Below are 27,198 nucleotides of genomic sequence, written 5' to 3' on the forward strand. Positions count from 1 at the left end.
AGGCCCAAACAATGGGGTGCTTCTACCTTCAAAAGCGGAGAAGACAAATCACAGCCATATAGGAAACAGTCCCAATGACTTCCCTCTGCCAATGCCAAGCATTTATATTTTGGCAGCACCCTTAGGGGGAAAGCTAGCACTTTTTTCACAAAATTGGCACATGATCACCCAGGACAAATGGGTCTTAAATATAGTCTCTTAGGGCTACAGGTTCCACTTTCACACCCTTCCAAAGGCAAAAGGTATACCAGACCTGCCACACAATCAATGGGCAGAGGCACAAAAACAAATTTCATCTCTCATGGACATGAGGGCTATTCAGCCAGTGCCACAACAAGAGCAGGGACAAGGATTTTACTCAAGACTTTTCTTAGTACCAAGAAAGGACAAAGCATGGAGACCAATTCTGAACCTGTCTATTCTAAATACTTTTCTTGACGTTCCGAAATTCAAAATGTTGACTCTGCAGCAGCTTCTGCCCATGCTGGGCAAGAAGGCTTGGCTTGTAACTTTGGACCTCAAAGGCATACCTGCATGTCCCAATCAGACAATCTTGCAGAAGATACCTCAGATTCATAGCTGGCTCAATGCACTACCAATTCTCTGCACTGCCCTTTGGCTTATCTACTGCACCCAGGGTCTTCACAAAATGCCTGGCACCAGTAATTGCATTTTGCAGACAAAGAGGAATTCAAATATATCCCTACTTGGACGACTGCCTTATTCAAGCAGAGACCAAAGACATTCTACTAAAGCATCTGGCGTTTGTAAAAAGATTAGTAATTTGCCTAGGGTACACAGTAAACAAAAAGAAATCAAAACTAGTACCCTCTCAAGAGATAATATTCCTGGGTGCAAGCTTAAATACAACTGCCCAGATGGCTTATCTCACGCCAGACAAACAAAAGCAACTGACTTCTTACTTTGAAAGCATGGCAACAAAGACCCAGTTATCTGCAAGCTCTGGGCTACATGGCTTCCTGCATTCTGCTAATTCCATATGCAAGACTGCATATGAGGAAACTACAATGGTATCTAAAAAGTGTTTGGACTGAACATTGCCACAGCCTGGAATCATTAATTTCACTCGTTCCCTGCCTGCAACAGGAGTTTTGATGGTGGGCACAGGCCTGTCACCTCAACAAGGGACAGCCATTCACTTTACCCACAGCCAGGCAAACACTAACAGATGCATCAGATTATGCCTGGGGGGCCCACATGGCAGGAAAATGTATTCAGGGCACATGGCCCCCAAGCCAAAGGCATCTTCACATCAATCAAAAAGAGATGCTAGCTGTACAAAATAGCCTGACAGCCTTCAAGGACCTACTTCATCCAGTTCAGTTGCTAATAAAGACGGACAACACCACAGTCATGTGGTACGTAAACAAGCAGGGGGCACACATTCCTACTCCCTCTGCAGACAAGCCATGATTTTGTGGAACACGGCATTGACTTACCAAGTACACCTGCAAGCACAATTCCTGCCAGGAAAAACAAATGCTCTGGCAGACGAACTAAGCAGAAACCTCATGGATCCTCACGAGTGGAAACTAGATCCAGAAATCTTCAGCATGATAACAAGGAAATGGGGATGCCCAGATATAAATCTTTTTGCCTCCCCTCTCAACTGCCAACTTCAGAGATTCTGCACAAGGACTTATCACAAACAAGCATGGAAAGTGGATGCTTTGTCATTCAGCTGGAACAACCTTTCAGTATATGCCTTTTCTCCACTACCTCTCCTCCCCAAGGTACTCCTAAAGGTCAGACAAGAGAAGCCACAAATGATACTGATTGCCCCGGAATGGCCACGCCAACACTGTTACCCAATCCTAAGGAGCTTGTCTCAAGGCCCAGCCTGGACATTGCCTCAAATTCCTCATTTACTGACCCAACAAAACAATCAGATCCTGCACAGCCAACTCAGAACCCTAAATCTAGCTGCATGGTGGATAGTGTAACCATTCAGAATACACCTCTCTCTAAAGCGGTTATGGATGTTATTTTGGAGGCCAGGAGGCCCAGCACCAGAAAATCTTATGCAGAAAAATGGAAGAGATTCTGTGCTTGGAACCAGGCACAAGGAATTGACACGCTTGTTCCAAATATTCCTCAGATTTTACAATATCTAACTGAGATGCTGGACAAAGGCCTATCCTTCTCATCAATTAAGATCCATGCCTCTGCCATTTCAGCTCATTACAATACAGACCTACCTATTTTTTCACATCCATTGCTTAGGCAGTTCCTCAGGGGGGCCAAAAACATAAGACCTCCAAGGAGAGCACCAATACCTGCATGGGACCTCAATTTTGTCTTGGAAAAACTCACACTGCCTCCTTTTGAGCCATCCAATACAGCTGAGATAAAATTCTTATCATGGAAAACAGCTCTGCTCCTAGCAATAACTTCAGCAAGAAGAGTCTCAGAGTTACAGGCATTAATGGCTGTGGAACCTTTTATTATCTTCCATCCGGCCAGGGTTTCTCTTAAGGACAAACCCAACATTTATGCCTAAGGTAGTATCCAGTGTGGCTCTTAACCAAACCATTCATTTGCCTACTTTTTACCCAAACCCACAGAATAAATGGGAGAGTCTTCTGCATTATTTGGACATACACAGACAGCTACGCTTCTACTTGGACAAAACTAAAGCTTTCAGAAAGACTGAGCAACTTTTAGTGGCATATGCTGCAGGATCACTAGGAAAGGCTATCTCAAAGCAGACTATTTCAAAATGGATAGGACACTGCATTCGTTTCTGCTATTCACAACATGGCAAATCAGTGCCTAAGGGCAATAGACCACATTCTACCAGGGCAGCGGCCTTCCTCAGAGGAGTACCAACCAAGGATATTTTGGAGGTTGCAACTTGGACTTCAGTGCACACTTTTACTAAGCACTACCACTTAACCTCTTTACTCTAAATCCAGAGCAGGCTTTGCCACTGCAGTTCTGCAGGGCCTTATAGCCACTCCTAATTCTATTTAGACCCAGCCACCCAACCTCAGCTTTTGGGATTCAACCCAAGTGTAATGACTGCAACAGTGAAACACAAACGTAGTACAGATGTGTACCTACCATAAATGTAGATGTTCGAGTGTATTCACTGTTGTAGTCCAGGTTACCCACACACCATCCCCCTTTCTTTGCTGGGACTTATCTGTACGTCTGTATCCTATACAACCTATGTGGTGTATTTGCTTGTAGATGAAGGTATTGTTTATTTTAGTGCATGCTTTTATAAGCAATGTTTTTTAGCCTACCCTTTTGGGGGCACCTGACATCTGGGGCAAGAAAAACTGAAGAAAATGGCGCCGGCTGCATCTTTTATACCCCTGGCGCACTGACATTAGGGAAGAGGCGACAGCAACCGATGCCGGACCAGGACTTTGTAATTCAGGCCAACTGCGGGTAGCCTGCCAGCAGGATAACCCTAGTGTAATGACTGCAACAGTGAATACACTCAAACATCTACATTTATGGTAGGTACACAACTGTACTTACCTTGTTGTCCATGGCCTGCAGGCAACAGTCACATCCTCACCCATTTTATTGTACTGAGCAAATGCTGCCCCATGGACGGTGACTGCTGTAGAACTCCCTGACATTCAGACTTGTGTGAAAACTTCAAGGACCCACAGACCATTATCTGAGAGGCAGACAAGAATAATAACTCTTCCCCTCTCTCAACTTCCTGTCTCTAGTACATTCTTTGGAGAGGCCTTCAGACTTCATGAGGACCAGTTTAGAGTTGCCTTGAGTGCTGTTCCACTCCCTCTTCCAAAAAATGCTGTGTAATCTTTTATGCGTAGGTCTTGGGATTTTTTTGTCAGTGAGACAATTATTTGTCGATTTCACTTTTTCTTTAGCTAATAGCTGACCTTCAGCTGCTCTGTGTCTCTCCTCAATCTCCGGTCTGCAGAACCTTTCCAACATCTACTGGACTTGCTCTTACCATATTTAGGGCCAACAAGGAGATTGTCATCCTGGGGCAGTGTCATACTGCTGCTGAGGGAATGTTCCTCCCCCATCCTGTGCATTCCCAGTATCACAGTGAGGGTGGGGGAGTATAATGGTTGTTACTGCTAAACTGCATCCTGGGGCAGTGTCATACTGCTGCTGAGGGAATGTTCCTCCCCCATCCTGTGCATTCCCAGTATCACAGTAAGGGTGGGGGAGTATAATGGTTGTTACTGCTAAACTGCCCTTCATTTCCACAGTGGGGCTGACATCAGTGGATGCCTTGCCCACCCTCAGGTAGCATCGTGTAATTCTTTCCCATATCTCCACAAGGGAAATTGAACCACATGAGTGCGTCCCAAGTGTGTATGCCTCACCCACCCACCCCCACCCTGAAAGGCCCACCCATCCTCCCTGCCTGCACCATCAAGCTCACGGGCCACTATTTGAACTTAAGATGACTGGGCCTTACTCAGGCCTGTAACTCTTTATGCCATTGACACCGGCATGAAACCATGTGTTGAGCAAGTTGTACCAGTGATGTGGAGGCATGTTGACCCTGGCTGTTGACCCTGCAAGAAGGTGATTACCATCTTTATGCCCCCTGCCTGAGTAGGAAGGGCAGTTAAGTGAAAATCCTTCTGTTGATTCTGTTACATGATTTCTTCCATCTAGCAAAGGATACAGCGATCATAGCACATTACCAGCTGACAAGTCTGTAAAGTTTGGATAGGTATGCAAAGACAAGGTCATCTACCATATTAGGCTTAGGCTCTCAGGTGTTCACCTCACCTTTCTTAATTACAGTTCCACTTAGTGAAGACAGTTCCATAATAGCTTGAGAATTTTCAGAATTCTGGACGTAAGGAGGATCTTATTGAGACTTTGTGACTTTTGCTATGGGCTGTTATGTTTTCCCTTTGTACATTAGTTTTTGTAGATCCTTATGTTAAGGCCGTAGGCTAAAGTGTGTGCCTAGGCACAGTGTGGCAGAGATTGTTCTACTTGAAGGAAAAAACTCTGTAACAAGCTTCAGGATACCTATTTTTGGAGAAATTATTCTTGAGCCAGCCTGCTAATAATCTGATTGTTGACCTTCTGTAGAGGAAATGGGCCATCATCTCTGTGGAGTGCCTTTATGATCTGTTTTCTTCCACCTCTGTATCTTCCTTTTCTAAGTCTAGCTAAGCCCAAGAAAGAAAGAAAAGCTGTCTTGCTGTTAAAGGAAGGCAGTGAAGCAGCTTGCAGTATTGCCTTTTCAGTGCTGACCAGCTCTCCAAAGAGCATGATCTCACCTACTGTGCTACCACAGTCCGGACTTTAGTCTGCCAGTGTGTTACAGCCTGTTGATGGGGAGGATAGCAGTTTGGAGTTCATCACAGCATACAGAGCCATCACAAAGAACCAATTTGTTGTGTACTTGGTCACATTCTGGACCTCACTTGTCCTCTTCTGGAAAGAGCCTTGCTGGCAGACAAGTCTGTCTTAGAGGAGCTCTTGGAACATGTCCAGACACCATTACTGAAGGGGGGCTGTAGAAGCTGTTTCACTTTCTAATAATGATTGGGCTTTTACTGTCATCTTTTTCTACTCCCAGGGTGGACAGACTAGTTCTGCCTTGTTTTGGGCCCCAGTGACTTCAGCAACCACATCAGTTATTGTATTTTTTTTTTATGCTGGTCATTCAGGAAACAATGCCATTGTTCCTGCTGAGTGTCTAGATGATGTCACTGGACATGATGGACACTTGTGCTACATTATTTGGAAACTCCATGGAAGATTCCTCCATTTCAGTGTGGGTGATTATTGGTTCCATTATAAATTGCTGCCATCTGAGATTTCTAGAAGGATTGATTGTTTTTCCTGTACGTGCTCAACTGTCTCATTGACCATGGAGTAGTGGATAGCCCTTTTCAATATTTTGATAAGTTTTCCCTTTATGCATCTGGCCATATTGCAAATTCTAATAGCATACACTTCCTTTACAGACCGGGTTGATCACCTAGCTTACCTAGTTTCCCCACAATGCAAGGCATGTGGCTTTGCCAGCATGGTAGCACCACATCAGTCAGCTTGAGCTAAAAGGCTAACATGGAACTTCTCACCTTGTAGACTTGATGGACAAAGCTTCTGTTGAGCCTTTTCATCTGAACAGACGACTAGTTTATCATATAGTGTCTAAACAAGCAAAAGGACACAAGTTGTATCTGTATATGCAGCAAAGTGATGCATGTCTAGCAATGAGCCATAGACTGGGACTTCATATTCTGTGGGAGGTAAACAAACCAACAGGACCCAAAGTTGCTCTTCCAGTCGTTTGCAAGAGTTGCAAACTCTTAAGGCAACGCTTGGACTGAGTCTTATAAAAGTGGGCAGTCAGGAGGTTTACCTCTTTGCCTCTTGGAAGAATACAGTCCTCCCCATCTTCAGTTCAGTGCATCAGGGCATGATGGCGATGGCAGTGGATGCCTTCTCTGCCTCTCTCCTTTAGCTTAGGAGATTTTTGTACACATTCCAGCTGATTCTATGTCTCAGAAAGTTTGCATGTTGGTGGATTATTATCCGACTTACCTTATACTATGTGAAGGGAAGTCACCCATTAGAAAATGCTAGGGTAAAAGGCCACTCCAGTAGATATGTGGATGTTTCCATTGCTTAATTCAAGAATGTCTCCACAGCGGACATTTTAAAACCTGCTACACAGTCATGTCTGTACACCTTCATCAAGGCTAGGAGGTGTTAATGAGCTGCTGCTTGTAGTACATGGTTTGATTCCTTTAGCTTTCATTTGCCAATGGTTGTGACTATGACATTGATGGCGAACCTATGACGTGTCAAAGGTGACACGCCACAACATTTTGGGTGAGACACCAGCATTCACCAACACCCGAGTTGCCAAAGAAACTGCTTTTGTATTTGTTGCTTGTGTGAAGTGCATTGAATTATTTTGTGCCAGGAGCCAGTTCAGCAATGTTGCAGAGGTAATGAAGTTATTAACATCAAAGACTATTTCGGTATACTTGCTCAATAGAGTCTGCAAAGGACAGTGCTGACATTTTCTTTTCATGGTTACACTTCTGCAAAGGGCAAGTAGTCTGCATTTCTAGGAGTGTGCTGTTTTACATTCCTCTCAACTGTCCCTCTTAATCCCTCCTAAAACTGGCAACTTTTTTCACTTAGTGACAATAATTAGATTTATAGACTAATTTTACTTCAGAAAATGTATATTAATTCATGTTCATTTTTATCTGTCAGTGTCTCAGGTTAATAGTACTAGTAGTTTAAAACTGTCCATGTCTCTTATTTCTAGAGTTGTCCCTGATTCTGTTGAGATCGATCCCTGATGTATTGACAACCATGCTGTTTTATTTATTTTGCAGGGGGGGGGGGGGTGACACGCAAATATAGTCAAGTTAAGCTTTTTCCAAATTTCTGACTCGCCGAACCCAAAAGGTTTGCCATCACTGGACTAAGAGGAAATCACTTAAGACATTGCTCCTGGGCTAGTACAAAAAAAGGTCTTTGTGGATCAGTGCTCTAACCCATATAAAATGCACATAAACGTAGAATCCGTGACGAACTTAATGCTTTGCATTAATCCTTTTCACATTTCCCATCCAGCTTCATTTATTACAGGTATTTGTAAGTCAAGCAACTATATATTTGTATATTACTTGTTAGCAGTGTACAATGTTATATTGTGATTGGCAGTCTGGGACCCATTTGGTGGGCTCAAGGGCTTGAGCGGTCTTCTGTGGCCACTTCGTGATTTCACTGCTAGCACTAATACTGTATGTGCACACCCGAGTGCAGGTAAAAAGTGTGTACGTTGATGAGCTTAGAATGGAGAGCTGGTGGTCAGCATACACAAAACAGAAAACGTATATGAGAAGGAAATATATTCCTATTCTTATCAGGAGTTTAACTTTACAGCAGATACTCTTATCTTCCTATTGAACCTGTAACAGGCATAATTCAACTTTGCTTTTTGAGGATGCTTTTCATGGCATCTGTCACATCTGGATTCAGAACTCTAAACTGTAGGAAACTATATTTTTATGTTTTAAACACCTTTATTAAATTATCATTTAACATAGGCAAACTTACATTAACATAACAGAAAACGTACTACAGTAAAATTTTTTCCATTTACCTGCATCTTACATCACAAATCTCTTCTTTAAAACTATCATCAGTCCACCATTACATAAATTTCTGAATTCCTGCCTTTCCTTAAACTTCATTCCTCCTCCTGAACATTATAATTGTTCCCACATTTTTTATTTATTTCTATATAGTCTGTACCTTCCCTTTCCAGAAAATTCCTCTTTCATTTCTTTTATCTCTTTTATAATGCTCATTTCTTCAAATACAGTTGGTTTAGACTTTGATTTCCATTTTCTAGTAGTTGTTTTTTGACAGTCAGCAGAATTGAACTTAAGACCTTACTACTTCTGGGCAACTAGATCCTGTGTCCCATCTCAAAAGAATAATTTCCTTACACCATATTTTTGTTTTTGACAAGGATCCGGTGCATCTGTGAGCTAATTCTAGTTTTCCTTCCAAATGTCTTTTTTGAACTGTAACCCAACCAGCCCATTTAACTCCCCTTGTTTTTTGGCACTAGATTCCAAGAGGAAACTGTCGTCCATATGTTGTATGTGCACTATCAGCTGGGGTTTCTACCTGGGTGTAGGGCGCATGAGTTGAGGGTAGAGCTATTGCTTCTTTCTTTTGCTTCCAGTAAGGTGCTTTGCCCACTGCTAGATGCTTTCTGAGTGACTCTCCAGATGTATTGCTTTCTGACATTATTTGGTCAACCAGCCATTTTTTTTAGGTAAAAGGTCATCTTGACAAGTAGTAGTTGCTTTCATTGTTTGAGTGTGCTCATTACAGAAATTTGCACTGCAGGTACATGATACTTGATGCATACTTTAACTAAGCACTTCAGTCTGGATTCACCATCAGGAGTAGACATTACTTTGCATTCCTGAATATTCTGCCTTTTCATAGCTTGTTTTATAGTCCCATTGGCGTGAAGAATAATTTGTGTCTGAGTACACAGCTGATCTTCCAGAGAACTGTCTCTAGTAGGTACTTTCACCTTACCGTGTGTACCTTGTGCCGGACAGTCTTTTTCAAATGATTAACATTTAACAAGTGGCACAGTTGAGTAAAAGAGCTGCATTTCTTGATGATAATGATTCCCACATTTTTTTGTGGGTGGGGGGTGGCTTGCAAATTGATGAGCCTAGAGCTTGGAATGCTCTTCTAGTTTGGTACAGGGAATACAAGCTAGTCCGTTGCAAGAACAATGGATGAAGACTGAGAGTTGTCAGTAAGAGGCCAGCTTTACACCCATTTCAGAACACCATATTAAAGAATTCTGATGTGGTGAGTTGTCTCGCTTATTTAGGGGCAGTCCGTTTATGAAGAAAGTTTAAAATAAAGTGGTAGATGGTCAAAGGCATGATCAGCTCCCTACTGATTAGAAGACCTGTATGTTCTGTTTGGGTTTGAAAAAAAGTGCTGACTGAGTATCTGTTAAAAATTTCCAGCTGCAGAACCTGCATCTGTGTTAGTTATCTAGAAATAAAAGTGCAGACATTTCATATGATTTACTGTGGAGAAGAATTAAAATATTTCTAAACTAATGAGAAAATGTCTTGAATTTTCTGCATCTCCCTATTGTAAGAGCTATCTGAGTGTTTTGCCTTTTATCTTCTAATTTAGTTTCCTACACAAAAATCCTGAAGATCCTGCAGAAGTGCCTAATGGATTCCTCAGTGACATTAACCATGTAAGTACATGATGATTAAGAACTGTTTTCATCTTAAATTCACTTTAATATTTTTTGTACTTTTTTATTAATATAAATATTTGTATTTTCACTGCATGTGCTGTGATGTGTAAATTGTTTACTTAAAATGTATCTTATATAGAGAGACTATTTTATTTATTTACTTAACATTTTTGTTTACCAGGAAAGTGCGACTTGGAACAAAGTCAATTTTCAGCGGAGGCCCGGGGAGAAATGCTCCAGACGCTTGTCTGTGAATTGTGGGAGGAAACCAGAGCACCCGGAGGAAACCCACATGAACGTAGGGAGGACACGCAGTCTCCACACAGAAGGCAACCCAGTTGAGAATCGAACCGGAGAACCTCTTGTTGTGAGGCGACAATGCTACCACTGCACCATCTAGAATATTCATGTGTTAATGCTGTATAATGACTACATTGGCAGATAGCTACAACAGTATGCTAGGATGGGAAAAAAGTTGAGATAGTATTTATATGGGGATTTACTTGGACCTTTTATATCGTCTTGTTAAATGTTTCTATAAATGGTTCTGAAGGTGTCTAAACAGTTTTAGACGAAAGCGCTTAACCTTTTATTGTTTTCATTAGTAGTTACATGGTATCACACCGTGGCCAGTACGTTTTGTGTGCTTTTTCCATGATTTATAACGTTCTGTGCAGAAGTCTTCCAGTGTTTTTTTTTTTTGGATGTATGTATCTGTCTAAAACTAGAGGCCACGAGAGAGTTTACGTTGTACAATTGCTTCAGATGAAATGTATTTACAGTACAAAATACATGTACAGTTGAAGTAAGTCTGCAGTAATAGAAACTACACTCAGCATCCCTAGAAAGTATATTTTGTGTACTTTGGTCTAATATCTTTCAGATGTCTTAATAGGCACTTGTTTGAATCACTGTGTTAACAAGCAAGTGCACACCACCTCTTGGGTAAAACAGATCTGAGTGCAGAACATGGTTTTGCTGTATATTGCTGCTGATGACCAACTCCAAATGTATAATGGTGCAAGTTGCTCAAATTGCATTTGTGCATCATAATTTCCTCCTGAATTCATGACACAGAGTGTTCTCCTTTGTTAATAACCATTCTCTCTAGCTAACAAAAGTGTTTTCTTTGTGAATTTCCATTTTTTTATTCTACTTTCACAACTTTATCTTACATTAAAGTACAGTTTTTAATAGCTTTTCTAGCTTGAGTGTGAACTTGCTAAGTGCAATATTGGTTATTTGGTGGCGTGGACTGATTTGCTGCTGTTTTTGAAGGGTAGGCATTATTGTTTCTACTGCTAACTATTTTCTTATTGGGTCTTTTCCTTCTACACTCAGCTTAACAGTGTTGGTAGCTTTTTCCCTGTATGTTTCCCAAGATTTCCAAGAAATATTATATTACATTTTTTTCAACTTTTTTATGCTAAACTACAGCTGAGTTAAAATAGTTGATATTGTGCATTTCTTCGTCATCTGGTTGTTTGTGTAGCTAAATAGATACTCCAGTTTGTTACACTGGTGTGCCCTCCTTTGTTAATTCATTAGAAAAATCTCTATCTAGCAAATAAATATGTTTTCCATGTGACTTTCCACTTTTTTCATACATTTACGACTTTATTGTATATTAGAGTACAGTTTTCAGTTTTCCTAGTCTGTGTGTATACTTGCTTAGAGCAGTAGTGGCTATTCACCTGCAGGGAACTTGCTGCTGTTTCTGAAGGTTTGGCATTATTGTCTGGAGTTCTAACTACTATTTCTTTCCCTTTTGCACAGTGGGTGGTGGCACCCCGTTCATTGCCATGCAATGGTGTACTGAACAAATTCTGGCACTTTCATTTTCTGATTCTGTCTTATTAATGTTAGTTAACTCCACTTCCCAGTTTTAGCTGTGTAAACTGCTGAATTAAGCAGTGATACATCATTGGACATCTGAAACCTATCTCATAGCCAGTCTAGACAAATTGCATACTATCTGTGTAGTGTTGGTAGTTAAACCAAATTTCTTTTTTTTCCATACATACTAGTATACCTCAAAACAATACCTTAACTATGAACTGAAACACTTCCCTCCGTAGTTGTGTGAAGAGGCTCTGGTTTGCGCTAAGAAGCATGTTGTTCATGTGCAGTCCTAGATTGTTCATTCAGACAGCACTCAGTAAGTCAACTCCCAGGCTCAGGTGCTGTTTCCCCCCTTTACCCCCACATTAGTAAGTGTCTAGAACCATGGATTTGCACTTTCTAACTTTCTCAATAGCCAACTTTGTTGACATGAGCATCCTGAGATAATGTAGCAGTTGTCTCATGTTTACTGACAACTACCTGCTATTTAAACTGACACCTGTGCAAGACATGTTTTGTGTTATTGCAGGTAACGCTCCCACACAAAGTTGCTACAGGTAAACAGGTGTTCAGTACCACAGAACCACACTAAACCAATCGCACAAAGTGCAGACCATTTACATAGATGTGTATGTGCTGAGACTCTTAAAAGTAACCCAAAAAGGCCTCATAAATCTAACCTAAAAAAACAAGTACCCTCAGCAGCCTCACAAATGCACATTGGCAGCATCCAGCATGAAACATGCATCTAAGAGTCACAGTGATTCAGTTCAAAAGCCCATATGCAAACCTTGTCAAGATCCAAGATCCTCGTCATAGGAGACTCCATAGTGAGACATGTGCACCACTCGGGTCTACTTTATTCCCGCGAAAGCCGAATCGGTCGAATGCAACTCCCACGAACCATAACGAGCGAAACGCGAATATGTCAAACGCACTAAACCGTGAAATTCGAAATCTCAATCTCTCATAGTTGGCCAACCCCACCACCCGCAACATAGTACCTACCGAAACACAGTAAAAAAACAACACATACACACACTAACCAAAACCCTACTTCTAACTCTAAAGTAAAGCACCAAAACCCTACTTCTAAACCTACACTAAACCCTACATACACGACTATTTATGCACTCTCCTTAACCCCTCCCTAACTCTAAGGTCCGTAACTACCGCTATACCCAAACTAAATATTCCACATACATACACTTAACAAAACCCTAAACTAAACCTTACATACATTACCTATCTATGCACTTACCTTAACCCGCACCCTAACCCTAAGGTCCGTAACTATCGCACATTTACCTTACGGAGCTATTCTGCAGACGGGTCAACTATGCGAATTCGATATTTCCACTTTTGCGGTTTAGTGCATTCAATGTACTCTTGTTTCGCTCGTTATGTGTTGTACAAATTGTATTCGACCGATTCGGCTTTCGCGGAAATAAAGTAGACCCCACCACTCACCAGGCTGTGTAAAGACGGAGTCACTGTAAGACTTGAAAGAACTGTAGAATACTGAAAATCTAGAATGAACATCTTTATTTTATTCAGCAGAACTGTGCTAAACAGGTATTATGTAGTAGCAGCAAGCAGTGGAGGTAGATGTCAACGATATCCAAATCAAATGTCTCAAATAACAGTGATGATAAGCAAGTAGACTGGATTATACTGTCCATAGCTTCTGCCCTCATTATACTGTCCTTAGCTTCTGTATTTGAATTGACTTCTGCACTTGGTCTTGATTGTCTGTAACAAACTTCTGTGAACTGCACTGAAGTGACTTTCTGCGCATCAGTCCAAACTTACTGATTACTTTGTCTGAAGCATCTCTCCTAATAGTTCCAAACCCTGTAAATTTCCTACAAGTTCACACACTTCTCTAGCCTTGGCTCCCAAACCTCATGCCATCTATGCAAGATCTGTTTGTACTCAGTGCACTGCACATTCTGTTAGCAGATTTTATTCTTATCAGTATTTTTGACCAAACATTATTTCATTTGTATCCTTTACTGAAATGTTCCTTTCTATTGAAACTGCAGTCACTGAAACTGCCTGTAAAATGTAGTATGAAGATGTAGACCTGCTTTAATATGGCTGAAAATACTGTATTTGTCTAACAAAGTACATTTAAGTAAAACCTGGTCTTACAATCACAGTGAGATGTCTGTTAGGTACCAGGATTCACCACATCACACAGGCACTGGAGTCCTTACACCACAAATACACACACAACATAGTCGTAGTGCACCTTAATGTAAATGAGGTAAGATGTCCCTCCCTGGCCCATATGAAAGGAGACTTGATGGAGGTCTTGGAATACTTGATGGAGGTCTTGGAATGTTTGTCCAAGGTACATTTGAGCCTAGCCTTGAGCAGCATTCAACCATCACCAGAACTGATACCTCAGTACAAACAAAAGATTACTAACTTCAGCAGTTAGCTTAGCTTCTGGTGTCATTCAAAGTGGAGGAGACTATATATATCTGCCTGGAATGAAATGTTAGACAGTCCTATCTGCTTTGTCAGTGATGGAGTACACCTAACCTCACCAGGCTTTCATATGTTAGCTAAATCCTTGTCCACCTCCATAGTGCCTTATTTAGGCAACATTGGTCTTCAAACCTTTCAACATAATAAAAAGAATATGGATAACATAAAGGTATTGCTGATGAATGCTAGGAGCCTACATAACTCCTTAGCCTGGAAAACACTGATGTATGTATCATCATGGAGACCTCATCCAAGACCAATGAGAGCACTCCATTAGTGCAGGGGTTCAGTGCCTAACATACATTCAAGGCCCACCATGTTAGATGAAGACAGTAAAGGTGGTGGCGTTTCTATATCCTTAAAAAGACATATCAGCTCCTGACTCGTTACACAAGATAACCTGCAATTTCGCCATATCCAATTTACTATTACTAAATCCCCTTATCCTATCATAGGACCCCCTATGTAGTCCTCCTCAGCTAATACCCTCCTGCCTAACTAGTATGGAGTCCTTATGCATTAAACCAGTCATCGTTCTGCTCGTTGTCTTAAACTACCCCAGTGTTAACTGGGAGACTTAATACAGCCTCAAACATATATGCTCAGAAATTTCTGGAGCTCATCAGCATAATTTTCTGTTGGCCGGTTAGCCCACACCCCAGCCAGGAACTGTAAAATCCTGGACTAGGTCCTTAACAATATGGTTTAGCTTTGCTCCCCACCAATTGTCACTTCCTTCTTGGTCAAATCAGACCACACAGATCAGTCACATTCACCATAAGACTGACGCCAGAAGCATCTTCTAACTCGATATTCAGAGATTATGTTAAGGCTAATCTATTAAAAGTGAGTGAGTGATTTGACTAAATTCAGAACCTCATTCCAACCTGTTGAGCTCACTGCTTATGCAGAATAATTTACTGCCAAATTCGGTGCACTTGCAAATAGCTGCAGACACATCTGTCCCCCTCTGAAGTAAACAGAACACCAAATGTAAGAATGAACTCCTGTGGTGGACCTCAGTTCTAAACAGATTTTATAGTAAAAGAAAAAACTGTCAATGCTAAAAATACTCTTACTAAACTTACCAGGGATCTCTGGGCCATAATCAATTCAGCCAAAGCCAGATATGTAGTAAAAATAGCCACCCAAGTGAAGGATAACAGAGCCTTCATTAGCTGTGTTAGAAACCTCAGAAACAAAGTGCAGCACTGAGTAGGGCTTAACAGTAAATGATATAAAGTACTCAGACCTAGAGGATATAACAGTCTACTAGCAGACAAATTTAGCTGTAACCTCACCCCTCCTCTCCTTCTATATTCCCAAATCACATACCCACATCTATGCCACTCACTCAAATTCCGTAGAGCCTGATAACATACCAGGCTGCTTACTAGTCATTCTGAAACAGAACTTTTCACACTCCCTACAGTAGCTATTCAGTATCAGCCTCCAGACAGGCTTTAGGATGGATGGAGGACAGCAACAGTCCCCTTGCACAAAGGTTGAGGAATCAGTTGATTCTGGTAATTTTAGACCTATAAGCTGACCAGCTTAACCTGTAAGATTATGGAAAGGATCATTATGGAATTAATAAATAAGGACATCTTGACCCAAGACTGTTCAGATTCATTAAGGGCAGATCCTGTCAAGTTAACCTGGTTGACGACTTCGAGAAAGGCATATCAGTACACACTGCATATCTAAACCCCACAAAGGTGTTCAACTTCATTGCACATTCAGGCATTGTAGATAGAAATTTATATTTAATTGTGATATTTTATGTAACTTTGAGTAACAAATTGGCTCAGAAATACAACCCAGGAAACTAGAGTGGATGGTTGTCCCGCCATCAAAAGACCTGGCACTAGCAGTGTCTCCCAGGATTCCTTGGGCCACTCCACTTTGGCATTTACTTCTCAGAGGTGAAAGCAAATATTAATGGTTTATGGGCTGACCAGGTTTGGAAGCATCAAGATCCTCCAAGAGGGCCTTTTCCAAACAAGTAGCTGATGTCAAAACCATGCACTAAAACAACACACCAAAAAATGTATGCTAGTATCCTTTGGCAAACATGACTTCCCTTGCAGCTATCACATTGACAGCACACCCCTGAAAGCTGATACTGTAGTCAGAGATCTGAGAGCTTGTGCTGACAACAAACTGACCCTTGATTACCACATATCCACTAATTTAGCGAAGTCCTTTTTCATCGCACAGTTTATATCTAAAGGTATGGTGTCCAGGTCAAAGAATGTAATCATTCCACTGTATCACCTCTCTTTACGCCAGTTATTGAATATATTTCCCTGTTCAGGTATGTACCTGTCCAAATACTTGTCACAAGTGGAATGATCGCAACACTTTCTCATATGTTTAAAAAAAAAAAAAAAAAAGGCCTATTCTCAAAGATTTTTTCCTAATCTGTTATCAGTATCATACGTTGCTAAGAGATGACCTCTGCCTTGTGTATGCAGCTTCAACAGACCCTATCTTGTCAGACGTATTACACATTTGCGAGTCCAGTAATAGTGTAAACACCTGTCAAAGGAATCTCAATCTCTTTTGCGACATATGCAGGACATGTTGGAGGGATAGGTATGTATCACAGAGAATACAGCTTCTGTGGAAACAACTTCCACTCCACATAAATCAAAGTACTACTCTTACTCTATTCAGTATAGTTTGGATGACTGGATGGAAATCGTTACTTCACTTCCAGTTTAGCACCCATTTCCCTCGTGGAATGAGGAAAGCAAGTAAATGGCCCAATATGTCCTTGGTCTGTCTGCCTCTGGGTTAGTCATACACAAAAATATAAGGGCTAATAAACTGCCATGGGAATGTAAGGTTAGGCTTCATAAGACCCTCACAGATTAGTAGTCTAGGTTCTTATAAATTGTAACCTTTTGACTCCATTATTTATTAAGCTATGCTTAGTCTGTAACCTTTTGACTCCATTATTTATTAAGCTATGCTGACTGTAGTTCTTTGCTTCTTGTAGGGTCCAACAAGAGAAACCCCCCGTGATGTGTCAAAGAATTGGAGTACCTCACTTGAAACAGGGATACAGGGACCCACCTCTGGAGTCATGGTTTTGGATGCTGCTTGGGTAACCCCCATAACACTATCAGGTTCATACAGAAAAGGCTGGATGACGCTATCTTGTGGGCTCACCATCCAGACCGGAAAGATGGGGGAAGGGTTCACTGCTAGAGAGGGTGGCAGGCAGGGATAGAGTTGTTTAAGACAGACTAACTGTGGCAAGGGAAAGTGGCTATTTGATATTGTATGCGAGATGACTGCTGAGGAAGCACCCAGGAGGTTGAAAAGTGCAATCTGGATTTACTTGGCTTCAGCACACATGCAGCATTGATGCTGAAACCAGACTTCTTAAGCCAGACTTGTCTGACTTATTTTGAAGTTGACCCTCATGAATGACCGAGTACATGTACTCCCAATTATATGCTGTTTAGTTGTGCCAGTAGAGTAAATGGTTGCCTTATTTTGGCACTGAATTGCTGAAAGGAAAGCAGTTTTCGCATGCATCTGACAGCAGTTTTTGATATTTGTAGCCATAGAAACTGTATTTGTGATACGTAATAGCAGTGCTTTCTACTCTGTACTAGAAGACTTCAGTGCAGATTTAGCTGGAGATAACTGACTAAAGTGTGGTTGTGACATAAAAGCTCATCAGATCTTAACTAGATTGTTGAGATGTTTTTGGATCTCTGTGCTAGACATGGGTTGACGATATTACAAAAAAAAAAGGGTCAAGTACAAGAAATATCATAAGTGTACTTGATACCGGAGTGCTGTGGTCCAAATGTTAATGATCTACTTTCTAGTCATATCATCTGACCTGAGGCCTTATAATCTGGGCACGTAATTCAGGAGAGGTTCTGAGCAGTCAGCTGACTACCTTTTGGTGGTGGGTTTGGTCAGATGGCCAGGGCAGATGCTGGACAGTCCCAAGAAATAGAAATGTGTACCGAAGCTGTTGTGGGAATGTCTTGGTGATGCCTGTATATGGAACAGTTTCAGATCCCAGCTGTAGCAGTACTTTTCCCATTTGCCTAAGAACAAAAGTTGTGAAGTTTGAATGGTCTTTAGTCAAGAACTTTATTTGAGGCAGTCACTGCAGCTAATCTAGGACCCGTTTGCAAGACAGAAATAAGGAAATAAGATGGCAAGTTGTACAGTGCTAGCAGGGAAGTCTCCTGATCTACCTGCTGGAAATCCAGCAGGCTAGGAAGGCAGTGGCTGTGGTAGTCACCACAGTGAAAGCCTGTTTATGAAGGGAGTTTGACAGGGTTATAGCAGGCAATTTCTGGATGACCTAAAAACAGTTCTGGCAAAACATCCATTCACATGGGAAGAATGGCTTGCCCAAAGGTAGAAAGAACTCTTTCAAGAACTTCTGTCTGTGTTGAAAATGCTGTTTTTCATGAGGCAGTTCCAGAAGCAACTGGTGGGGCTTTTTGTGGTTGAGGGCACTGCAATAATTAACATTTCCACTGTGACAAGGTTACAGGTGTGAATGATTTCTGACCACATGCTGAAGGTACTAGGCATTGGTGGGATCTTGTACTTAACATGCTTTCTTATTTTATACCCTAAGCAGACCTCAAAGAATTTTTCCTCAGGTATATAGCAAATGTTGGAGGTGTGATGGAGAAGAAGTAGGTAACTGGGAACATAGCTTTTGGGAGTAGAGTTGGCGGATTTTAAAAATTCCCTACAGAGTACTTCATCAAAATATTGGGTAAGCAAATGGTTGTAAGTAAGGAAATCATTCTTTTCAGCTGGGATACAGGATCTGAATTGCCTGGACATACTAAGGCCTTATTAAGTTTAATTCTGTTGACTTCCAGAAAAGCAGTTACTAGAAAATGGAAATCAAAGTGTACACCAACTGTATTTCGGGTATTGAATATTATGAAATAGATAAAACTGGAAGAAGGATCTTTAGAAAAGGGAAGGAGCAAATTACATAGAAGTAAATGTTACAGGGGGATTTAACAACTGTGGGCAGTACAGAGGTATCAAATTCCAGTCATGCTGCATGAAAGTTCTGGAGTGGGTGGCTGGTAAATGAATACACACAGTAGTAGAAAGTGAGATTGGAGATGAGCAGTTCGGATTCAGATCAGGATATAGCACAACTGACCTGATGTTTGCAGTGAGACAGGTAGTTGAGAAGAAGCTAGAGAAGAGGAAAGAGTCCAACTTGGCCATTCCTAGACATGGCGAAAGCATATGACAAGGTCCCAAGAAAGCTGATTTGGGAAGTCTTGTGGTGGTTCAAAGTCCCAGAAACACTGGTAGAATTAGTGCAGGCTATGTACAAGGACACAATGACTCAAGTACGAGCAAAGCTCGGTCTCACACTGGGGTTCCCAGTGAGAGAGAGTATGCACCAGGGTTCAGCTCTGAGTCCACTGCTGTTCATACTGGTGATAGACTACATTAGCAAACAAGCTGGAGGGGACAGATCAACAAAGTTACTGTATGCAGACGATGTGGCATTACAGACAGAGTCTGAGCAAGAACTTCAGCAAAGGATAGGGAAATGAAATGCAAAACTGAAGGCACATAGGTTGAAACTGAGTACAGATAAGACAGTTGAAATGGCAGCAAATGGACAATTTCAGAAGAAACTGAGACAGAGGGGAAAATAGTGGAACAGGTTAACAGCTTCATGTATCTGGGAGGGTTGGTTGAGGAAAAGGGAGGTTTGAATTAGGAGTCAGAGCTAGAATCAGAGGGGCTGCAGCCAACTGGTACAGTGTCAGGGATAATGTATGACAAAAAGTGCCAAAGAAGCTTAAAAAGTAAGGTGTACAAAACAGTGGTGCAACCATTACTACCATATTGTAGGGAAACCTGGGTAAAAAAAGCAGAGTAGTTGAGGAAGCTTGAGGTGATGAGAGGAAGTGTCTGAGACAGGTGGTAGGATGCACACTGTGGGACAGATGAAGAAATGAGTACTTAAGAGCAGAAGCCAAAGTAGCACCAATGGCAGAAAACGTCAGAGAACAGTGTGGTTCGGCATATGTGCAGAAAAGCAGAAGACAGTCTGGTGAAGAAGATTTGGGAGAGATGGGAAGAAGGCAAGAGGAAACAACGACATCCAGCAAAGAGGTGGGATGGATTGTGTGAGAGAAGACCTGCAACAGTCAAGCATAGGTGTTAAAGAAGGCAGCAGAGGGGCATTGAATAGAGATGGCGACAGTTGACACAATACCCAGACCTAATGTAGAAAAATGGTGAAAAAGGGTGGTTGATGAAATGGAAATTGTGGGAATAGTATATGCATAATAATGTGTGGGAGGAGGAGTGAAGTTTAAGAGAAGGCAGGAATACAGCAATTATTTTTTGTAATGCTAAACTGATGATAGTTGCAAAGAAAATATATGTGATGTATACTTTATTTAAATGGAAACATGTTAAAGTGATTTGTTTTCTTTTCTGTTAATGTATTTGCCTAGGTCTTAAGTGATGATTTAAAAAAGGTTAAAAAAAAAAAAATACTTTCTTATGGTTATGTGGAAGCATGGAGACAAATTGTGGGGTGGCAAACTGGGTAGTGGCTGCCATTTTTAAAAAAGGTGCTTTCCAGATAAAGGATCCTGTTCCTCGGTCTGTCTAGGAAGGACCTTTGCCAAGTGGTCAAGCTGCTGATTTCAGAAGTAGTGTGAATTATGTGCTGGTTATGGAACAATGGGTTATCTTTCTGCTCTTGCATGATATTTGGATGTGTTGTGGAGTTTGCCAATTCTGTGCTTCTATGTTTTAAGGCATAGGACTGTGTACCCCAGAACATCTTGGAGGAGGCAGTACAGCAGTACGAGATTTAAGGATTGCTGTGCACCCTTGGTTCCTGTAGTCAACAAATGAGGTGTTAAAAGTCCATTTCATTTAAGGTATGCATAGGGCTCTGCCAAGGGTTTGTCTGTTCTTCCCTTCTGTTTGTGATTTTTATGGCTAGGATAGCGAAGTACGGCCATGGTCTGGAGGGAATCCATTTTGGGAATACACAGGATTAAGGATTAAGTTTATTTGTAGATGGTAATACTGTCATAGCATTCAGTAGCTAATCTCTAGTATGCGTTAGATAATTTGGTGCTGAATGCAAAGCATTTGAGGTAAAAATTGGCAATTCCAAGGCAGTCGTAAAAGTTTTAGTCTTGAAAAAAGGTGTGCATATATATATATATATATATATATATATATGTATGTATATATATATATATATATATATGTATATATATATATGTATATATATATATATATATATATGTATGTATATATATATATATATATATATATATATATATGTATATATGTATATATGTATATATGTATATATATATATGTATATATATATATATATATGTATATATGTATATATGTATGTATATATATATATATATATATATATATATATATATATATATATATATATATATAGACATACACACGCAATCAGTACTAGACTGGAGTCTAGCAAATAAACTCAACATAGGTTACGAAGCTGGCTGCCTTCCAGATACCCTTAGTGACCACTCTCCAACCTTTCTTCTAAGGGAAATGATTCCACACACCTAACAACATCATATTTAAACACATCCGCAATAAAAAACTTCTCCCCCACTATATTTAATACTCTGCTACAGCAATGACTGGTCACCTTTAAAATCCCTGCAGTTAGACCACGCTGTACAGTACTTTAACACGGCATTCCTTAAGATACTTAATTTAGCTCCCATTAGGAAAATTTGCACCAAAACCAAGCAACTAGCAAAAGACTAAACTTGTACTTAAAGAAAGAGATAGAGGTTGGTCTCTTTATCATAATAGCAGAAACAAAGATAACCTAACTACCTACCAACAACTAAGAAATCAAGCTAAAAAACTAATTTAATACAGACAAAATACTTCCAAACATGTCAGCAAAAACACCAAAACAACCCCCAAAATATTGGCAATCTACAAATCACCTCCTAAACCAAGGAAAAGCTACTACCCTGCACCATCTACCAATAGTATAACAGACTGTACAGCTATACATTTCAATGCCCACTTTATAAACTTTGTACCTTCTTGCTAAACAGCAATACTGACCCACCTCTGTCTGTACCCATCCCCACTGAATGTAATCCTAACCCATTCTATCTTAAACCATTTCAAACTAGTTATATGAAACAAATCCTAAGCAAATTAAAACCCTGCACTCTTGCAGCTGATCAGCTGCCCAACAAATTTCTAAAACTTGCTGCAGCAACCGTCTCCTGTCCTATATCTATTCTAATCAACCACTCCATCTCTGAGCAGTACGTACCTCTTGTCTGGAAAATATCTCACATCATACCCCTACACATAGGTGGCCCCTCCACTGACCTTTCAAACTATAGACCAATCGCCATACTCTCTCCATAGCCAAAATCTTAGAAGAATCAAGAAATCCTTGACCATTTTCTCAAGAACAACGTATTGTCCACTACTCAACATTGCTTCTGACCCAGGCATAGTACTAATACTGCTCTCATAAGCTTCACAAACGCTGTAAATTTCCTCAAAAATAAAGGCCAACTCATCTCCGCAACTTTCCCCAATATGTCCAAAGCGTTTGACACTGTATCACACCAAATACTTCTCAACAAGCTAGCCTTATATAATCTCAGTACAACATCACTAACTTAGTTTCATAGCTATCTGTCTAATCGACAACAGTCCACCAAATGAGATAACACTGTCAACCCTTCTACCCATCACTGTTGGAGTCCTGCAAGGCTCCATATTCGGCCCTTTTCTTTTCATCATATTTACCAATAACCTTAGTACCTCCATACAACTTGCTTCTGTTATTCAATATGCTGATGATGCCTCTCTCATCAGCTCTGCCCTCTGTTAAGGAACTACAAGAAAAGACTCAGAATGGCCCCTAAGATGTAAAAAATTACCTATCTGACCAATAACTCTAATATATTAAACACCAACAAAACCAAGCTCATGGTCTTCTGTAATACCAGAGTAAAAAAACGCCCCATCCCCTCTCACAATCTGTTCCTCTAATGGAACAGAAATAGAACCAGTCAAGCAAACTAAATTTCTAGTTGTAACAGTAGACAACTGTCTTCTTCTTCTTTTAGCTTTTCTCAGGGGTCACCACAGCAGATCACCTGTCCGCTTATGATTGGCAGTGGTGTTTTATGGTGTCGAGTTGCCAGCCCGGCACCCAATCTTCCACAGAAGGTGCACAAGCGCGCACACACACACACACACACACACACACACACACACACACACACGCACTCACGCCTAGGGCTAATTTAGAGTGTCCAATCCACCTACAGCATGTCTTTGGGATGTGGGAGGAAACCGGTGCACCTGGAGGAAAACCACACGACCACAGGGAGGACATGCAGACTCTGCACAAAAGGCACCCCAGCTGAGGATCGAAACGGAGAACCTCTTGCTGTGAGGCAGCAACACTAACCACTGCACCACTGCGGACACCTGTAACAGTAGACGACTGTCTAAAATTCAATGAACATATAGCACTAATAATCAAAAAAGTCCACATCAAACTTGGTGCACTCTACAGGGCCAAACCCTGTCTAACCAACTACAACAGAATAACCACAGCCGGATCCCACCTTCTATCCACCCTGCTTTTTTGTTTGCAAATCTTTACCAACCTGCGCAAATCAGAGTTGAAAACCTCAAAACCTATTATAACAAAATAGCCAAGTTTGCAGCATACGCCACAGATCACATCACTGCTTCACACTTCCAACATCTTGGATTGAACTGCCCAACTTTACTATCTGTCATCCAGTTAACAATCGCTGAGAGTCAACAAACCTGACAATTGCCCTGCTCTCACAGACCTTGTTCAACCTTATACAAACGTCAGGTCCCATAGATCATCTGACAAATTAATGCTCAGTGTAACTAAATCTCACAATTATCATGGAGATTCCTTATACTACAATAAAATAGCCAAAATCTGGAACTTTCTTCCCAGCATATACTAAATAATTACGATAGTCACAATTTCATACTACTAAAAGAATATTTCTCGAAACAATGGCTACATTCCTGCACCACAGCTCCAGACTAATTATACCCACTCTCTACTCTCAGTATTCTCTATGTTCCTGCACAGCTCCAGGCTAATTAATTATATCCACTCTCTACTCTACCATCACATCTTCTTCCAAAACTTTCTCACTTATTTCACAGTAAAGGTCTCGCTCTGTCCTATGAGACAGTAGTTTTTCTTTCTAACTGTGATGTTTTTATCTCTACTCAAAAAGTAATATACAATTGTATGCATGTCTCTCTTGATTTCTCTACACCTGAATATTGAATATTGTGAACTCTGTAAGTAATTTTTCATCCAGTCTTTTGTGGTTACTTATGTAAATGCACTTTTGAAGCTTTTCTGCCTGGGTCTCCACTGAAAACGAGCTTCTGGCCCAGTTGGACACTACCTGGTAATCAAATGTAAATAAATGAAAAAAAAGGGGGGGGGGGATATATATATATATATATATATATATATATATATATATATATATATATATAAATATATATATATATATATATATATATATATATATATATATGGATATTTCGATCAAACGTCCGAATCCATTTATTCAGGGCGAGCATAGTTACGCGGAAGTGCTTTTCACAGAAGAAGCACTTTCGCGTAAGTATGCCTGTTGCCGAGGCCGTACAGTGGTGCGGATAAGAGAAAATTCCCTTTTCCCCACTGTAATGCGGTCTCAGAGGGAGAATATTAAAGTAGGGGGGTGTGGGGGGCACATCCCCCCACATAGGGGTGCAGGGGGGCTAAGCCCCCCTGCAGAAACGTAAATGTAGTGTTTTTTTTTTTTTTTTTAAACACGCTTTAACGAAAGTGCTTTTTCGATTAAAACGCTTTCATTGAAGTGTGTTCGGTGGTTATGGATTCGGACATTCTTTTGATTAAACATCCTAGATTTTCTTCTTAAATTATGGAAAAGCATAAAGATTTTTCGGTGTACCTTTTTACCTTTGGTTATTTGGTGGAGAATTTAACCAAAAAAATATCACCACATCTGAGATTATTTCATTTGTTTAACCTGCAAAAATGTCTAATCTGATGTAAATCTTTGTTTATTCATTACCATTAGGACCTCTGTTCCAGCCACGGGACCGATACAGCTGTTTCCAAGCTCGTGCCACCCAAAAACTGTAAGCTAAGACCTACCCATAATGCCCCTCTCCTAGTTACTCCAGATCTTGTTTGCCGTGTTCCTAGTCAGACGTGCTAGCCATCTCTCTGAAAGCCAAGTAGAAATTTGTTAATTTTAAGACAGTTTCTCTTCAAAATGATTTAATTTTTAGTCAAGTTAGACCTTTCTCACTGTCGCCTATAACCTATGCCTATTTCCTACCCTTTTCCTTGGTAATTTAATTTTTTACCTTTATTGGTACTGTCCATCTCCTTTTTACTAGTGGTATTTTTTACAATAACACCACTGGTATTTTCTCCCTTACTTTTTCTATAGGATACCCTTGTTGCCTTACTATGTCAGACAAAGCTAAGTTGGGATTTAAACAGTGTGACAAGTGTGGATGTAAGATGCCTAACTCAGATACACATGTTCGTTGTGTCTACTGTTTGGGCGTGGATCATGTTAAAGCTGACTGTGACATTTGTGCTAGTTTTAGTAATTGTACACTAGTAGAACGTAAAAATAAACTTATCTTGAAAGGATTACTCAAGACATCTTTTTCAGTGGCTCTATCTGGGTCGGAGGTCTCACCCTCTCCAAAGACCAAAAAACATAAGGAAAAACGGATTACTCAAGACACCTTTTTCAGAGATTCTAGCTGGGTCGGAGGTCTCACCCCCTCCAAAGACCAAAAAACATAAGGAAAAACAGATTACCCAAGACACCTTTTTCAGAGGCTCTATCTGGGTCGGAGGTCTCACCCCCTCCAAAGACCAAAAAACATAAGGAAAAATGGATTACACAAGACACCTTTTTCAGAGGCTCTATCTGGGTTGGACGTCTCAGCCCCTCCAAAAAACATAAGGACAAAAAGAGTCACTCGGGTCCTGCATCTCCGTCAGTTACGGAACTGAGTCAGCTCCATGCTTCGCCGGGGACCTCGGAGCAGACCTTTTTGGCACCAGGCTCTTTGTCTTCTAGCTCGGTGCCGTCCATGATATTTACCCCTATTTCGGTTCCGACCTTGGCACTACTGACTTCAGTGCTGTCCTTGGATCCGACATTGGCTCCGATGATTGTACCTGCTTCGGCACCATCTCCAGCCATGGTGCCAACAGTTTCTTTGGCTCCAAACCTCAAATACCTGCCAAAGACAAGATGCTTCCACTCCGGTGCATACTTTCCCGGTTCCGACAGCAGTGTTTTCCCTGTCGGCACCGTCCACCTTTGCTGCATTGGCTCCAGTAGAACTGATGCTCTCCCGAAGCAGTGCTTGGACCATCTGTACCTTGGTACCTAGCCCAACGCCTATTTTCTCTCTGGCGCTATGTCCATTGCTCTGATGGCTTCCAGTTCTCTCAGAGCTCCTCACCTGGAAGTGGGCTCCTCACGGTGAGGTGTGACCCCGGTTCCGAGGTTGTCCCTCCCAGTTCTGGACTGCCATCCTCAGGTGGGGCTGCTGTACAGGTAATCGACTCGCAGTCAGCAGCAATGACATCAGTATCAGAACCCTCCCCTAGCATGCACCTCTCCCAACCCTTTATTTCGGGACCCCAGGCACAGAAGTCACAAGAACCTTCTTTGAAGGGAACCCCTTCTCTGGAGTCCTCCTCAGAATATCCCAGCAGGGAGACACCCTGGAAGAAACGGTGCAAGAGGAAGCACCTTGATTCACTGGAGGAATCTATCACCGAAGACACTGATTGTGATGAGGGGGAAGGGTCCCCACGGTCTTCCCCAGATGACTTCTCATTCGGAGACATTCTTGAAATTCTCAAGCAGCGGGGAGACTGAAGTCCTATAACTCTTCTGAGGAATGGGTGTTCCTGCAGGCCTTCTGTGCCCAGCCATCTACTT

General features: G+C 41.2%; 1 protein-coding gene across 1 annotated transcript in view; it reads left to right on the forward strand.

Annotated features, from left to right (window-relative positions):
- The window catches only part of QARS1 (glutaminyl-tRNA synthetase 1), a 1,547,311-nt gene that overhangs the window by 1,411,603 nt on the left and 108,510 nt on the right, over positions 1-27,198 (forward strand). Inside the window, exon 22 of the mRNA XM_044078737.1 lies at positions 9,700-9,766. Within this exon, the coding sequence (XP_043934672.1) occupies positions 9,700-9,766 (67 nt within the window). The remainder of the gene's footprint in view (positions 1-9,699; positions 9,767-27,198) is intronic.

The sequence above is a fragment of the Protopterus annectens genome, chromosome 7.part1 (genome assembly GCF_019279795.1).
Source record: "Protopterus annectens isolate FY-2018-M chromosome 7.part1, PAN1.0, whole genome shotgun sequence".
Lineage (NCBI taxonomy): Eukaryota > Metazoa > Chordata > Ceratodontiformes > Protopteridae > Protopterus > Protopterus annectens.